The 16,652-nt window shown below is 39.2% G+C and overlaps 1 protein-coding gene across 12 annotated transcripts in view; it reads left to right on the top strand.

Annotated features, from left to right (window-relative positions):
* Positions 1 to 14,961, top strand: part of EYA4 (EYA transcriptional coactivator and phosphatase 4) — a 311,548-nt gene extending 296,587 nt beyond the window's left edge. For 9 of the 12 annotated variants that reach the window (XM_015074333.3, XM_027056851.2, XM_053222227.1 and 6 more), the window contains 6 exons: positions 1,365 to 1,423; positions 1,531 to 1,691; positions 4,688 to 4,802; positions 8,634 to 8,755; positions 10,792 to 10,892; positions 14,297 to 14,961. In XM_015074333.3, the coding sequence (XP_014929819.1) occupies positions 1,365 to 1,423; positions 1,531 to 1,691; positions 4,688 to 4,802; positions 8,634 to 8,755; positions 10,792 to 10,892; positions 14,297 to 14,377 (639 nt within the window). In that variant the 3' untranslated portion in view covers positions 14,378 to 14,961. Of the gene's footprint in view, positions 1 to 1,364; positions 1,424 to 1,530; positions 1,692 to 4,687; positions 4,803 to 8,633; positions 8,756 to 10,652; positions 10,754 to 10,791; positions 10,893 to 14,296 lie in introns of all 12 variants that reach the window. The other 3 variants (XM_053222229.1, XM_053222224.1, XM_053222221.1) reach the window with 1 other exon arrangement.
* The last annotated feature ends 1,691 nt before the right edge of the window (positions 14,962 to 16,652 follow it).

Below are 16,652 nucleotides of genomic sequence, written 5' to 3'. Positions count from 1 at the left end.
TAGGGAAGGAGACAGAATCCGAAGCAGGCCCCAGGCTCTGAGCTGTCAGCACAGAGCCCAGTGCAGGACTCAAACTCACGAACCACAAGTCATGATCTGAGCCAAAGTCAGATGCTTAACCAACTGAGCCACCCAGGCGCTCCTATATTTTATATTTTAAAAGAAGCCTGAGTCAATTAGTTCACCCCAGACGATAATAGGATCTAACATATTCAGTATAGAAAACTGGAGATGATAAATATTTCAGTACCAGGCACTTCCCAGGTCCTATAATGAATATAAATGGTAGCTGAAAAGCCCTTGTTTGATATGGCATCTTATTGTCAAAGTTAATAATTTTTAAAAATTGATTTTGAATAGTAAGTACCATGTATACAGTCAGCATCTGTGAATATGACTGAAATAATTTGAGTAGAGAAAAAGAGCCCAAAAGGCTAAACTTACCTACCCTAAATTTCATAAGTACTCGGTATTTTAAATGCCCTAGCCAGATTCCACCTTCAGATCACATGCTGTTTCACTGGAACTTTTCAGATTATTTGAAGAGAGAACAGGATTCTTAGAACAGCAAAGAAGAATTTAATCCTTATCCAGAAAAGTTACCGTTTGTTCTGAGAACACCGTAACTTAGATCAGGTCAATTATATGGGTATATGTACCTCAAGTTTACTTTCCTCTGAATTTGTAGCACATTGGAGATGGTAAATCTTCATTATTTCCCCTTTGTTTCTAAGTATTGTTTTCAGCTTAAAGATTTCAAAACTTGAACAAAAGTGAAAAAAAAAAAGAAAACGTCGACTTGTGTGGTTATTAGCTTTTTTCTGCGTTGAGAGACCAGGACTTTTAAAATAACATCAGCATGGTTCTTTCATGGTATCCCTGGCCCAGCAAAAGGCAGGAAGTCACAGAAGTCTCACAGGGCACCATAAGCATCAGGCCCCTCTGTTGTTGCTCAACAAATACCAAAGAATAGTAACCACCTGAGGTTCAGACCAAACGAATTCTGTGTATCTTCAGATCAGCGTTATTCCCATACTTAAGTATGCACAACAGAGATGGCTGGAAGTGAACAGCAGTCATTCCTGTAGAGACTCAAAGGTAATTGCTTATCCATAATTTTAAGATTAAAAAATTTTAAACGGCTCTAAAGAAACCTACAGGGCATATGTTTTCAGACCTGTTTTTATGGCACTCTTCTGGGCTTAGAATAGAAATGATGCCATTTCCCCAGGCCGGCAGTGGGATGGATGGGCAAATGCTGCCACCTTCTGGCCATAGCCTGGCCAAATGGAAAGCTGGAAGACCCTCCAACACCATACAGACATCGTTTGAAAAACAAATAACTTTTCCAATGTTTTTAACAGGAGTGTGATCAAGTTCACATAGATGATGTTTCCTCTGATGATAATGGGCAAGACTTAAGGTAAGCCATGCCTTTCAGTATGCTATTTCCTACAGAAATTCGGCTGCGGAGTTTTGCACATGTAATTATTTCTTTTATTTCTTTTTAATGTATTTTGGGTGTTACAGTACCTACAGTTTTGCAACTGATGGCTTCCATGCAGCTGCAAGTAGTGCAAACCTTTGTTTGCCAACAGGTGTAAGAGGAGGGGTTGACTGGATGAGGAAGTTGGCTTTTCGTTACAGAAGAGTAAAAGAATTATACAACACCTACAAGAACAATGTTGGAGGTATGTGCGGCTCTTTAACTCTAATAAAGCTACTGTAGACAGAGGTAGGGTTTGAACTGTAGTGCCGTGTTCCGTATTAGAGGCTATCCTACTCTAAGGTAAATTACCAAGCGCTCATGCTGAACTACTCTGTCAGAATTCTAAGTCCCTTAGAGTTGGTAGCAGAAAAAAAAAAATGTAAGTGCAAGATAAAATGTGCATCTCTGCCAAAAGAACTGGGAATTCTTTGGGCCCAGATACTTGGTTAAGATTTACAGCAGGGCATTTCGCTTACCCCTCATCAGCAGACATTGTTAGTGTAAACCAGACAGAGGAAGCGATTGAGGCAGCGGGAAGACCTGTCTAGAAGCGAGGGCCCCCAGCCATTAGAGCACAGTTGTTAGTCATCATTACCTTTCTGGAATTCTTTTAGAAATAAATATCAACAGTGCTTTATGTCATTTCAAAGACTTAAGTCTATATTTTGTAATTGCACGTTATCTGACAGTGTATCTTTCCCATGTATAGTATTAAATGTGATTATCATGTTTTTTTTTTTTAGTTTATTCATTTATTTTGAGAGAGAAAGAGAGAGTGAGTATGAGTGGGGGAGGTCAGAGAGACATAGAGAGAGAGAGAATCCCAGTCTCCACACTGTCAGTACAGAGCCCAACATGGGGCTCGAACCCATGAACCCTGAGATCAACACCTGAGCCGAAATCAAGAGTCGGATGTTTAAGCGAATGAGCCATCCAGGCACCCCATCATGGTCTTTAAATGTTCAGATACTCTGTGGGTTATATCTAAGCCATTTTATTTTCATTCATATATATGGGTGATATTACAACTCATGACCTCAAAACTAAAATCTTGGATGTTCTTCTTGGTAAAATAAACCATAATTATTTCTATTATTACGATCAGTTGTAGGTCAGCAAGATTCTAAGATTAGCTATGAAGTCATATAAATTTTTTCTCCCAGGGTTTTCTGTCTCTCTGTCTCTCTCTGTCTCTCTCTCTCTCTCTCTCTCTCTCTCTCTTTCTCTTTTTAAAGGACGGATGGTTGAGGAGTTTAAATCAGAATCTAATACTGAATGATAAGCTATATATACTTATGCATACTATACAAATGTGTATTTATATACACATCATAGAATACAATACACAACAGTAAGTAACATTTTCATCTCTAGTATATATTATTACACACACCACGCATGTCATGAGGGCAGGGCTGTGTTTTCTGTTCATCATGTATCCCCAGTGTCCAGCTAGCCCTAGGTGCTTAGTAGATACTCAGTAGCTACAAGAGAACAAAGAAAACATGTAGAACCATAATCAATACTCACGTTATTATTGTTGTTGTTAGAACCAAAAAGGATCTTAGAAACGAGAGATCTGCGGGGCTCCTGGGTAGCTCAAGTCAGTTAAGCGTCCACCTTCAGCTCAGGTCACGATCTCATGGCTCGTGAGTTCGAGCCCAGCGTGGGGCTCTATGCTGACAGCTCAGAGCCTGAACCTGCTTCGGATTCTGTGTCTTTCTCTCTCTGCCTCTCCCCCACTTGTGCTCTGTTTCTCTTTCTCTCTCTCAAAATAAATAAACATTAAAAAAAAACAGAAATGAGAGATCTTCATTTCCCGGTGAGAAATAGGCCCGGCAGACTTCTGACTTGTCCAGGGTCCTGAGCAGACAATTCCGGTTTCCTAATTCCCTCTAAAGCTCTATGTAGGACACTTTAGTAAAATCAAAGAAACAGGTGTTCTCTTTCACATCAATTGTGGGCAATATGCTTAATTTTGAAATAATTCCTTTGAGAAATCTGAACTAAGTTTTATCATGCAGACGTGACATTGTTTCCCTCGTGAAGGGTAATACTAAAATCATTTAAAAATGAACAAGATGAGTAATAAATAGTATTATAGCTTTAAAAGTTTGGTGACATGTAAGTCCATTTTTCTGTGCTAATCTGTTAGCATCGCTATATTGAAATAAGGACAAATGAGTTGCTAAAAAATAGAAATTTTGATTTAAAAAATCCTCCACCTGGGGCGCCTGGGTAGCTCAGTTGGTTAAGCGACCAACTTCGGCTTAGGTCATGATCTCACGGTTCGTGAGTTCAAGCCCCCGCGTCAGACTCTGTGCTGACAGCTCGTAGCCTGGAGCCTCCTTCAGATTGTGTCTCCCCCTCTCTCTGCCCCTCCCATGCTCGTGCTCTTCTCTCTCTGTCTCTCAATAATAAATAAACATTAACAAAAATTTTAAAAAAATCATCTACCTGTGTATGTGCTCCTGATGCCCTGAAATACAATTTAAATAAGAAACTTATTTCTGGTGGATTGCATGATCTTATTTTTTTCATAAAAACAAGGGCTTTTGAAATAAAAGAGATAGCATGCCTGCTTCTTCTCTTACCCCAACATTAGTGCAGCTTTAACCATTGTTTATAACCGTGTCGTATGCTTCCGAATTTCAAGCGCAGTTCTTGCCTTTTTTAAAAACAGAGTATTTGTGATAGCTTCGGTACTACTTGGCAACGTAGGATAATGTCCTCATTGCTGGTTAAAAGTGGTAATGATTGTGATTATTAAGAAGTGAAGCATGTTCAGATAGCCAGAGTGTTTGAAGTTTGAATCCCTAGACTGGTGAAGCCCCACCTTCTTCTCCAGCTCTATTCTATCACTGTCTTTTGGAGTGGGACCCAGGCACGGGAACTGTCGCAGCTCCTCAGGTGGTGGGTGCCCACCGTGCCAGATTCTAGGTTCAGTGAGTACAGAGACCGAGACCCACTTTTTCACTGTTACATCCCCAGTTTGGGGCCCAGTACCTGAAACCTGAGTTGTTTAGTAAATGTTTGTTGGGTGAAGGAGTAATTAGTTCTGAAACGAAGGATCAGTATTGATCTAAGTCAGTCTCTCTCGGCTTCCGATGTTATCTATACTGGACAGAAGGGAGGCTAAACTAGGTTTTCCTGAAAACTTTTCATCTGTTGATTCTACCTTGCTTTTCATCGTTGCAGGACTCCTTGGCCCTGCCAAGAGAGACGCATGGTTGCAGTTGAGGGCAGAGATTGAAGGTCTGACAGACTCCTGGCTAACAAATGCACTTAAATCATTATCGATTATTAGTACTAGGTAAGTGGTATTGTTGCAGTTTCTATATTTATTATATTCAAGATATAGTTTTAATAGTGTAATATGCATCATTTTTTTTTAATTCCTAGAGTATTTTAGAGTTTGAAGGAACCTAAGAATGTAGTGAATCTAGTATTTTCAATGTACGTTGAGGGGGAGGTGTATGGGGGGTGGCAGCTGGGAGTTGATGCTTCTCAGAATAGCCAGGAGATCCTTTCTCTTTACCCTTCTTTCTGCATAACTACTGGCAGTCGCCACAGGAAGGTCATGTGACTCGCAATCAAACAGGAGCATGTAGTTTACCCACAGAGTGCGTATTTTAAAGTGTCTTAGGCCATTATAGATAATATACGTGATTTAAATGCAGCAAAATAGTAAGACAAGCCTCTTTGAAGAACTTGTAACCCTTGTGTTGTTTGAGCTAAACAGAGAAATACTGACTTACTGGTACAGGCAATAGACCTGAATAGACTTCTGACTACATGGGTATGGCGTGTGCCATAAATGCTACCTAATAAAATAATATAAACCTGGAAAGTGATAGCTAGTTGAGGTGGGGATGAATCTTCGCACCATCCTGTTCCCTCATTTTACTTCTGAGTTAGGTGGGCAAGTAGAAGCATGCTTAGCAAACCTGTAAGTAGCACACATGCAGAGAAAGACTATGTGGACTGATGGAACCAGGATACAGAAAGCCTTGGCAGGGTAAAAGGAGAGTCCCGGATTAGAGCATGGAAGTAAATGTGTGTGCCTGAAATCCTGCACGTGGCTTCTAGCCGCAACACCGGCAGCAACCACATCGATGGTGGGAAGGATAAATGGGGCGGGAAGGGAGCCGTAGTGTCCTGGGTCAGGCTGGGAAAGCCAGAACAGAGTACTTTGCTTTAGTTCTGGGCACCACATTCCAGCAGGCGCTCAGACATATTTGAAACATCTTGTTGGACCAGCAAAGTGTCCAGAAGGGTTTTTGGCTGTGGAAACCACATAAAAGGAACAGTTGGAGGGAGGAACCAAGGAGTTTAGTTTGAAGAAGAGTCCTACATGGAACACGATTACCGATGTCAATTGTTTGAGCAGTTAGGCCAAAAATAAACATCTCTCTTTGGTCTGTAAAGGAGAGAATTGGGAGGGATGAGTAGGAATCCTAGGAAGGAAGGTTCTAGGTCTGTGTAAGGAAGAATTGTCCCACAGTTGAAGCTGTTTTAAAATGGGACTTGCTGCCTTGTGATCTCTGTAACTGGTGATATGGGGATGAAGGGTCAAGGAGGCTGGGATGTAAGGCCTCCTAAGTCCCTGAAATCGTGTGCAAAATGTAGGGGCATGTGCATTTCCCTGCGGAGGTGGTCAATGGCTTTCATTATTTCTAAAAGAGTTCTAGATAGTTAAAAACCAAGGCTATTACCTTGTTGTGTAGATTATATGTGTGCTATCCATAATATAGAGAGATTATTAGTAAATGCATGGCCTTAAAGCAACTATATGGGTATGTGATTTTCAGAAATAAAAATATTAACAAGGAAAAGGAGGGGAAAAATAAGTCATTACACATTGAAGATTTAAATGACGTGAAATTTGCTAAGCTATCCACAGGGATGACCATATTGGTAATTTTTTTTACAGAATTTCTAGGATATCAGAAAAACAGAGGCTTTTACAAAATGGCAGAATTATATATCAGAGTCTTTAGCAGAGGTTGCCCCCTCCAGCTCTAATTCCTCCCCTGTGAGTATAGTCAAAGGACGTACTCAAATGTGTAGGAAATTTTTCTGTGTAAGGCAGCATTATTTACAATATTTAGAAATCAAAACCAGTGACTGAGTGAGCCTCACTTTAAAGAATTATGTTGGAGCCACATACAGTCTTCACACATTCTGTCTTGTTAGGAAAAGAGGACTAGTAGACAATATGACATAAATGAATAGGCTCACGATATAAATGAGTGAAAAAAGTAGAATAAAAACTTAGATATATATGAAGTATGGTACTAATGAGAAAAAAAAAAACCTGTACACAAATAGAAATTCTGAAAGTAAACACACAAAATGGAGAAACCAGTTACCATCTCTGGATGGCTAAATAATTGATGCTGTTCGCCTGTTCACGTTCTTTATGTTTGTTCATATTTCGCACAAGTATATACATGCCATATATAAATATATGCAATGTTTGGAATTGAAAGTTACAATGCATTATAAATTGGATATAAATATATGCAGTGTTTGCCACTTATAAATCTGTAATTTATAAATGTGTGCAACGTATGCCATTTAAAAAAGAAATGATATAACTCCAATTATCACACGGTGTAAGTGGCAAAGCTAGATTTCCCAATATTATTTCGATCCAGTGACGTGTTTGTGGATTATGCCTGATAATCTGCCATTATTTGGGGAGTTTCTTTCTGATGATAGGCAGGCAAATCACTTTTCAGGTCTTTATTTCCTCATCGGCAAAATTAAGGATTGCATTGGTGGTGCTTATTAAAGTTCTGCCTCTCGAAGGCTTTGTTTCTTTAGCCCATATAAGTGATAATCTCATCATTTGTCTCCAGGAGTTAGAGCTTCTGTTACAAGATCAGGGTACCTCTGGAAATAATTTACAAATGGAAATGTTTAAAAGGCTGTCATTATAAAGATTTTATAATTGTTTTTGAATAAAATGTAGGTTTTCTTTATACAGGATATGTCTAAAGAATATAAAGCATGATATTAAGTGTACTGGGGACTCAGTATATACATACCCATGAAGAGTTGACACTCAGCTTGCTCTTCTGACTTACTGTTGAAACCAGGCTTCTGACAATCAATCCAGAGAATTCTAGGGGCCCTTACTAATACGTATTTAAGGCTCCTGCTACAAAATACCAGTAGAGAAAGGCAATCCGAGTCCCAGTTTCATGTGTGTGGTGTAAGCCCCTCAAGGCAGGATGGCTCAATTTTCCCATAATCCAGAAGGAAGGACCACAGTCCATTCTTTCCAGATCTCTGCCTCACAGTTCCCACTCTCTTGGTGTTTCCTTTATCTCCCTGCAACATGACTGTGAAAGAAACCACTGTAAATTGTAAAATGGAAGATTGTTACTTTCAAAGAGGAAGGCCTGTATAGATGGATTAAAACTGGGTCCATTAAATGCAACCCTATGTTGTTGTTGGAAAGGAGATTCAGAGAGTCACGTCTTCTGGACTAAATAAGGGCCCTCTCATTCTTCTCCAGAATCCCCATCTGTCAGCCCCTTGACTGGGACACTGGGCTATTTCTTGCACAAAATCCAAAAACTACTTTTACCCATCCCATTACCTTCTTTCTGCCTATGTCCACTACTTTTCCAGGCTCTGAAAACCCTGAGACATAGAGTCTTACCACCCTAAAAAATTACCTCATCTGGATACTTGTAAAACTTAGAGCTAAGCCATCCCTCTGATAACCTTCCCATGATTGCCACTGGCTGAGGTAGGTATTCTTCTCTGAGGTTCCACAGGAGCCTGAGGAGATCCTTATTATAGAACATATTTCATATTGCAGGTGTCTATTGTGTCTCTCCTGTATCTCTGGGATGTGGGGGGCAGGGGAGGGGGACAAAAACATCATTCATCCATGACTTCGTTTTGCCCATTTTCTTCCACTTCCCCCATTTGGGGATGTATTCCTCGCACCTATCATGGTACCTTCCAGATAGCAGGCACTCCATAAATAACTGTTGATGTTTAAAGGTTAGCTTATCAGGACCCATTTATTATGGAATTGAAAGACCACAGTGACAGTTTAAAATCTGTGCCATTCGAAATTATTTAGTATTGGAAAACAACTATGCATATTTCCTCCCTATCTTAGGAGTAACTGCGTAAATGTCTTGGTAACGACAACCCAACTGATCCCAGCTCTCGCGAAGGTTCTACTCTATAGTTTAGGAGGTGCTTTCCCCATTGAGAATATTTACAGTGCAACTAAAATAGGTAAGACAATTACTTCCAACTCTGTGTGGAATGTGCTCACAGCTGGGTTTTGGGGGATTTCCTTAATATGTCTGTCTGCATGATTCCCTCTTCCATGAGTTTTGCTATTAAATTATCAAGCAAATTTGAATGGAGTGCAAATAACAAAGTACCCTGAAACCCAATGTATGTGTGCAAATTTTATGAAAACTGTTGCCCAGTGAAATTCTGAATTCAGTATCTGGACAATTCTATTTGCTTACTTATGTGTTTGTATTTACACTTCAGGACAACACGTGTTTTCTAAATACTAGACAGTGTCTTTAGCCATGGCATTTAATACCTTAATGATTTAATATCTTAAATATCTTAATTGCCTCTTTGCAGATGCAGTAATCTAGATCTAAGATAAAATACTCTTTTGACATTACAGGGGAGTGCCGGATGGATTGAGTAGGATCCTACACTTCAGAAAAAAAAAATAACAATTTCATGAATTATAACCCACGAATGGCTAGAAATACACATTTCCAAAAATGTTCAATCAGTAACCAAAGAACTCCAGCCTTGTTCATTTGCTTAATATCTCTCTGCGGAGCCATCTTGGAGTTTTAACTGCCTTTCACAGACCAAGTCTCTAAGCATCTTTCAAAAACAGAACTTCCTGACTTCTGCTGTCCTGAAAGAGTTAAAAGAAAACAGCTCCTGTATTCCACTGTCTGTCAAGGAAATGACTGGGGAAACAGGTTGTCTAATGCACCCTGAAGGTCAACAGACTTAGGGTCTGGCACCTTGACAAGAGTTCAGAATCCTAAAATCCCCTACCAAAAATAACCTGCCCTGGGTCTCGCCGAGTTTTGATATTGGCACAGGCAGAAAGAGCCCCCATTTGCAGCTGTTCCAGGAGGATAGTTAAAGAGAGCCAAGCCTTCATGATGTCAATTCCACATTGTCACGGCACTACATACAGTTCAGAACCCTGATACCAATCCCATTCACTTCTTACATAAATGTATGTATTTACGCCGCAGGATTAATGTATCACACTTTGTCTTCCATTCTGGCAAATCAAATAATTTGACACCAGCATAAACATTTCTTCTAGGAAGGATAATATTCTTTTTTATTGGTCAAATTGTTCCTTATATTTAATCTGAAAAAAAAAAAAAACCACAATCATTCTTATTTTTCCCTTTAAGCTAGTATTTTTTGGAGTTCTGAACTATCAGATTAAGAAAAAAAAATGCAAAAATAGCCATGACTGCATGAACATTCTGGGAATGAAATTCAGAGGATTATGGCAGTGTTGTAAAATGAAGAACGTGTAGAAATTCCACGGTGTTATTCTCATAGTGCAATCAGAGGAGACGGGTGTCACCAGTGCTGTGGCCCAGACAGCACCTTGGTACAAGTAATCTGAACAGACTAGCTCCTAGCCACTTGAAGAAGGGAGTTTTTTTTTTATCTTTTTTATCAAGGTAAATTTACATCTTAGTATTTCCTCTTTCCTTACAGATCAGCCTTCAGTTTTTTTTTACAATTCTGTTTTTAGCCAACTTGTCTATACTGCTCAGACGAGACACAATTGATCCGCAGGGTTAAACAAATAGATATTAAAACTCACAGTTGCTTATCAAAGTTGTTCCAGAATTCTCTTACTCATGTACAAGACGCTGACATTTTCTCTGGGCCAGATGCTTAACCCTACTGGCTTTTGTGGAGTGTGAGACACATTTGTTTAATAATCTGTCTCAAGTGAAGACTGACATTATTCAAACATATTGGTTGATTTCGTAAACCCAGAGGTTGCAAGCTAGTTTAAGTGATTGATGTTCGAGAGAAATTAACCTAACACTTTATGAATCTTTAGGTTAATGAATGCAGTGGCTGGAAGAATAAGCAGTGCATTGTTTTTCAGGCAAGGAAAGCTGTTTTGAGCGTATAGTGTCCAGGTTTGGCACTAACATAACTTATGTTGTGATTGGAGATGGCCGAGACGAAGAACATGCCGCTAACCAGGTAACTTCACTCTGAACTTTATCTCATTTATCTTCCAGGGAAAGAAAGTTGCTTTGAACGAATAATGCAAAGGTTTGGCAGAAAAGTAGTATATGTTGTAATTGGGGATGGTGTAGAAGAAGAACAGGCAGCAAAAAAGGTAACCTGTCTCAAACAATGTTGGTGTGATAACTTCTAATGCAAGCTTTTGTGTTTGCATTCCTGTAGTTTGGCCCAGTGGCAGCTTGACAAATGATCTAAATTTATAGATGCAAAGCAGTAAAGAGCATGAGAAGGTCGATACTTACATTCAAATAAACCATTTGGAGTCTAGCATTTTTTGCCTGAAATTTGATAGAAATGTAGGAAAATTCAGTCAGGTTTATTTACGTGCGTGCGTCATGCACACAGATCCAGTGATCTTTAAGAAAGATGGGGGGGAGGGGAACCATTTTTAAACACGAAGGTCCACCTGATAAGTTTAATGAGCTCCATAGAAATCACATGAGTGACTCAGTTCTTCCCTTTTTGCTCACCCAGCTTTTATGCCCTATGGTCCTGGTGAACGCCTTGTAGTAAGCGTGTTCTGTGGTGATAAATGCTGAGGCTATTTTTAATAGCTGAAGAAAAACCATGCTAGCGAAATTAATAAAGGCTATTGGAATGACGTGCATTATTCAGATCCTTTGGTGCCAACTTGTCATAGAGACTCAGAGGCAGTATGCCTCGTATCGTCTAGAAGAATGTTGTCTGTTTTAGTGAGATGTCAGTGTGTGATTGCAGCCAAGCAGCTGGCGTTGAACATATTCAGGAGACCTCATAGGCCCTAGGTATTTAAATAAGCCCTTTCATCTGGCCCATATTTCTGAAGAAGAAACTAAGGCAGTTAAAAACCATGAAATTATCAAAAGATCATTAAGTGGTCAAAAGATCAAAAGAGGAGTGATTCCAAGATTGGTCCTAGACACCAAACCATCAGTCGAAACAACACTGAGATCTAATGCTTCCTTTACTGAATGACCGCAAAATATCTATCATCTGGCCAGGATAAAAATCATAGAATTCATAAAATAAAGCAAAATGATAACTGCTGTTTTTAAACAGCAACACATTGGCTTATCTTGTTTTACATAAAAAGAATGTTGTCCTTATCCTGAGGAGACCTCAAATCATCATCGAATAAAGCCTTCACTGAAACACTTGTATGTGCTGCTGTGTTCACCTGATGTCTCTTTTCGAAAAACAGGAGGGAGAGGGCTTAAGAAAATTTATAGCTATACTAGAAAGATAAAAAACGTGATTTATGTTTGTAGATCATTCAAATCAAGCAAAGTGAAGAAGGAGCTTCTACTTTAGAAGGTTTGGTCAAGTATTGGAAGCCGTAATTGAAAAATCTCCTGCTTTTCCATAACCTTGAGAGAGTTGGTGCAGGCTCTGACGCCCGCAGAGCTCTCGGTCTCAATTAGCCGTGTCAGTGACCCCAGACCACACCCTGCCCACCCCCCCCCCCAGGACGTTCTGTAGAAGGCCAGGGATGCAGCCTCAAGAAACACCACTTTCAGTGTGGACTGCTACATAGAATCCCCCTCGTTGCACACAGTTGAAATAACTTCTGGAGTTTGTCAATGGCCTGAGTCCATCTTGTTTCGATTTTTCATGTTGGCACCAGAATTAACACACAACAAGTAGTCAATGCAGCCACTGCCGCACACATTTTGCAACTCTTGCAGCTTACGCGAAATTCACATCTGTCTAGGTCAGGGCTAATAAAATTCGCTTTTCCAAACCAGGAATGTTATATGCCTTTGAAAATGAAAATGTAGAGAGTCTACACCGTTTGCCCGTGGTGTGAAAAACAGGATGTGACCCAACAGTTGTCCTCCCCTCTGCTTTACACCTGAAACTTCAGGGGAAAAAGGCCTGACTCCAAGTGGATGAGAACCTGGGTTAGAATGCTACTTCCAAATGGTTGTTTATGTAGGTGCAGTTTTGGTGATGGTGAAGGCTTACAGCTCTGTTTTGAAACACAGGTGGCTGGTTCCTCTAGTATCCAGGATGCATGCTTTTCTTTGGATGTGGCTGTTACCGCATGCGCAGAAATACAAAGTACTAAGTACTATGTCGTTACTATAAATAGATCTGAGCTGAATGGAAAAACAAAATGTTACTTTACGTGAATAGCTGTGCTTTCATTGGACCTAGAAACATGCTTTGTTTTGCAAATTTTAGCAGAAAGTTGAAAGTTTAAGAACATATAACTGCACTCCCCCATAGGAATATATAATGTGAGCCATTATTGTACTTTTCAGTTTTCTGGAAGCTGCATTTAAAAAAAAAGAAAAGTAAAAAGAGACAGGTAGAATTAATTTTAGTAATATACTTTAGCCCACTATGCGTAAAATATTACTGACTCGACACCTAACAAATGTAATAATTACTAATGTGATGTTTGTATTCTAAGTCTTTGAAATTCAGTATGCATTTTGGACAGGACTTGCCATATTTCAAGTGTTCACTAGACACATAGGGTTGGTGGCTACCATACTGGACAGCAAAGAATTATAACAATAGTGATTATTAGTTGAATGTTTAACTTTTATACTAAAATATTTTCCCTGTTTTATATATATGGATATATTTATTTCCATTGTATATATAGATATATATTCCATGCATATATATTCTATAAGGTGCCATCAGCCCAAAATTACAAGTAATGCTTGACTTTGTTAATTGCTATAGTGCATTATTTCTTTGTTTTCATTATTGTCCATAATGGCGAATTTTTCAACATTTTTTTTTCTAATCACATTTTGTCATGAAATTTACCATACATATACCGTATCCTGGTATATCTTTGGAGAGCCACAAACCATTGTAATGTCTAAGCATATTTTTCCCCACAAGAGCCCATTGTTCCTTCGGGTACATATCGCTCCTATTGTGAATGGATGCCGGAGTGCGAAATTTCTCTCAGTCCCACACCATGAAGTAAGTTAAGTCAATGCTACCGGCTTAAGTTATTACTTACCTGAGACAAGGAAGAAGATTGATTATCCCTGCATTGTTTTCTACCTTACGTAGTCCAGCTTCAAATTATTTTTTACATACAAAAGAATTCACCCTCTTCCTCTCAAATAGATAAAAAGCCTGGGACTTAGGAAGTGTGTCATTGTCAAAATTTTGTTTCTAACTGAGAGGGGAGCCCTAAGGAGTGTTGTGGTTAAAAATCGCGTCCCCTCAGCCAGGGAGGATTTTGATGCTCAGCTTGCACCCCCAGATGCTAATCTTGGTAATGATACGTTCCAGAATAAATACTAAACCACTTTAGAAATTTCAGTATTTGCTTTTACAAATATTCAAATCCAGTTCAGATCTATTTCTCTCTTATTTGAAGACAGTATGATACTGATGTTACCAAGCCTTCAAATACAATCATGCCTCCCTTGAATGTGGGTGAACCACACGTTTCTGTGTCTACTGTTGCTTCGTTGAGACAATAGTTACGATTTCTCTCCATTCCTTTCCCTTCTCTCCCCCGTACCTCCCTCTGTCAACACACAGCACAACATGCCCTTTTGGAGGATTTCAAGTCACTCAGACCTCTTGGCTCTACATCAAGCACTGGAATTAGAGTATTTGTAACTGTGTTCTCTAGCTGGAGATCCATTTTTTTTTTATATATATATATTTCAAGTACACTGAATTTTTATGTGTGATTCAATGCCTCTGGCTTTTACACATATAAATTGTCTTAAAGGATGAAATCATATTTGGAATGACAGTTCCAGAATGAAGAATTCAGATTGCTGAATGGAAGTTAAACTTTAGTGCTACAGAAAGGAAGCTCTATGGTCTTATATTTACAACACTTTAATGTTTAAAAAAAAAAAAAAAATCTGTGGAGGTTGCTGGTACACACCGAACAAGTCCTAACTGGAATTAACAGCTTTAGCAAAGAACTCTTACCCTGGCAAAGTACCAACATGTGCTCCGTCCGACAAGGTGGTGCTCAACAACATTCCTCAAAATGGGAGATCTTCTCAGCCCTGAGGTTTGAATCTGACTTTAGCCTACCTAGCCCAGAAAATCTGAATTGGAATGCACTCAGACTGTATAAGGACAATCCTATCTAGACCTGTAATTTGTGTAAATTATTGATGAAAATAATTTACTGTGACTTTATTAGCAGCTGACTTTGAAAGTGGATGCAATTTTTCTTTCATTTGTTGGGGGGGGAAGGGGGTAAGCGGGGGGTGGAAATGGGAGTCTGAAATGTCTCTTTTTTAAGTTTGGCAAACAGAATGTTCATACTGATGTGTTGTGCCTTAAAGACAAGACAGCGTTTGTGTGTTACAATGTAACTTTGGTTAAAATCTGTAGATAATGAAAAAAAAAAAAAACCTTTGTGATCATTCTTAAGATGACCAAATTTAAAATTCAAGCTATCAAAAGCTTAATACTGCATCAGCAAGAAACTGAGTATTTGTTGCAATAAGAAAACAATGATAATAAAAGAAAGCTTGTGTTTTATTTGGGTTCTTAATAATTCCAGTAATTATATGAGGCAACTACTTGTGCATCCAACCGTAAGCAGAAGGTTTGAGAAAGACTGTGGGACCTTTACTTAGAACGTGAAATGTATGTTGAAGTCTCGAGTACCCTTTCTACAGTTCTCCTGGAGGAAACTAAGAGCCATATTCATGACTACTTAACATTATTTTGAGTTTGACCTTCCGATATGTGTAAGTCGTGTAGAGGAAAATAGTCTCATTAAAATCATAAGCAAATAGTACCCAAACTTTCTTAGGAGAAGCCGTGAACATGGCTTAGAATTCACGTCGAGCGAACTATGGCTTGACGTCAAGCTAAGTGCATTCATTCCTGATGCCGTGGCAAAAACGAAAGGTCTTCCGTGGCGGAAGGCGAATGCCCAGATGGTTTCTAAAGGAAGGAGTGAATCGATGAAAATTTTACCTAGAATATCATCATAAAATAAATTGGCAAGTGAGCCAGATCTTGGGAGCAAGACCGAAATTGCAGCAGTGAAGTAGTATCTGGTTCTCTGTCTTAATGCGTCAGTCCAGTTTCTCTCCCTTAGAGACCCCTGCGCCTTCATTTCTGTCTGCACCGTTTCTGCACAATGACCTGCATTCATTGCAAGGAGAACCTGTCATCGCCGTGTGTGCATGTGTTTTGTTTTGTTTTTTCATGGTGTGTAGCCCACGTTAGGAACACGATACAGGTTCTCCTGTCATTTCGTATGACATGATTTCCCTTGTGGGAATTTAAGACTTCAAGATCTAGGAATGTTTGAATGGGGTGTGCACCTGTAGTTCTGTGTTTAAAATATCATAATGTGGAACCAGGAGTCCAGTCCGTAGGCAGCGCCCCTAACCAGAGGCTGGTCCGTGATCGCTTCGGTGGCTCCCAGAGATCAGTGCTTTGCACACTGATCGCAGCATTCACTATGGAAATGTGGTTTCATTTTGCAGGCTATAAACCCGTATTTCTTTACTGAATGCCAAGGCCATACTTCCATCGGGCACAAAGAGCTTGAGATCCAATGTTGCAGATTGTAAGGCTGTGATTTCATCATGCGAACCTTCAACATATTCTTTAAATTTTGTAACTTTTGGCTCTCTCTGCTCCAGGTACTGGTGCAGATAAAGTAAGGTTGCAAGACTTTTAATAATAATGACAATGATAATAATACTAATAATAATCTTACATTTATATTGGCCTTTAGCTTGAAAATAGCAGTTTAAAAAAATCAAAGAGCTGCACTGGCTATCAATAATTATGTTTTGTGCACTAAAACTTTAAATATTTATTACTGTGAATAAAACGAAATTATCTTTGTCGCCAGTTTCTTTAAATGATAGAATTGCGGCATTATACCTAGATTTTTCATTCTTTT

Source organism: Acinonyx jubatus, chromosome B2 (genome assembly GCF_027475565.1).
Source record: "Acinonyx jubatus isolate Ajub_Pintada_27869175 chromosome B2, VMU_Ajub_asm_v1.0, whole genome shotgun sequence".
In the NCBI taxonomy this organism is placed as follows: Eukaryota; Metazoa; Chordata; class Mammalia; order Carnivora; family Felidae; genus Acinonyx; species Acinonyx jubatus.
The sequence above is the reverse complement of the archived record's forward strand: the minus strand, read 5'-3'. Positions and strand labels throughout refer to the sequence as shown.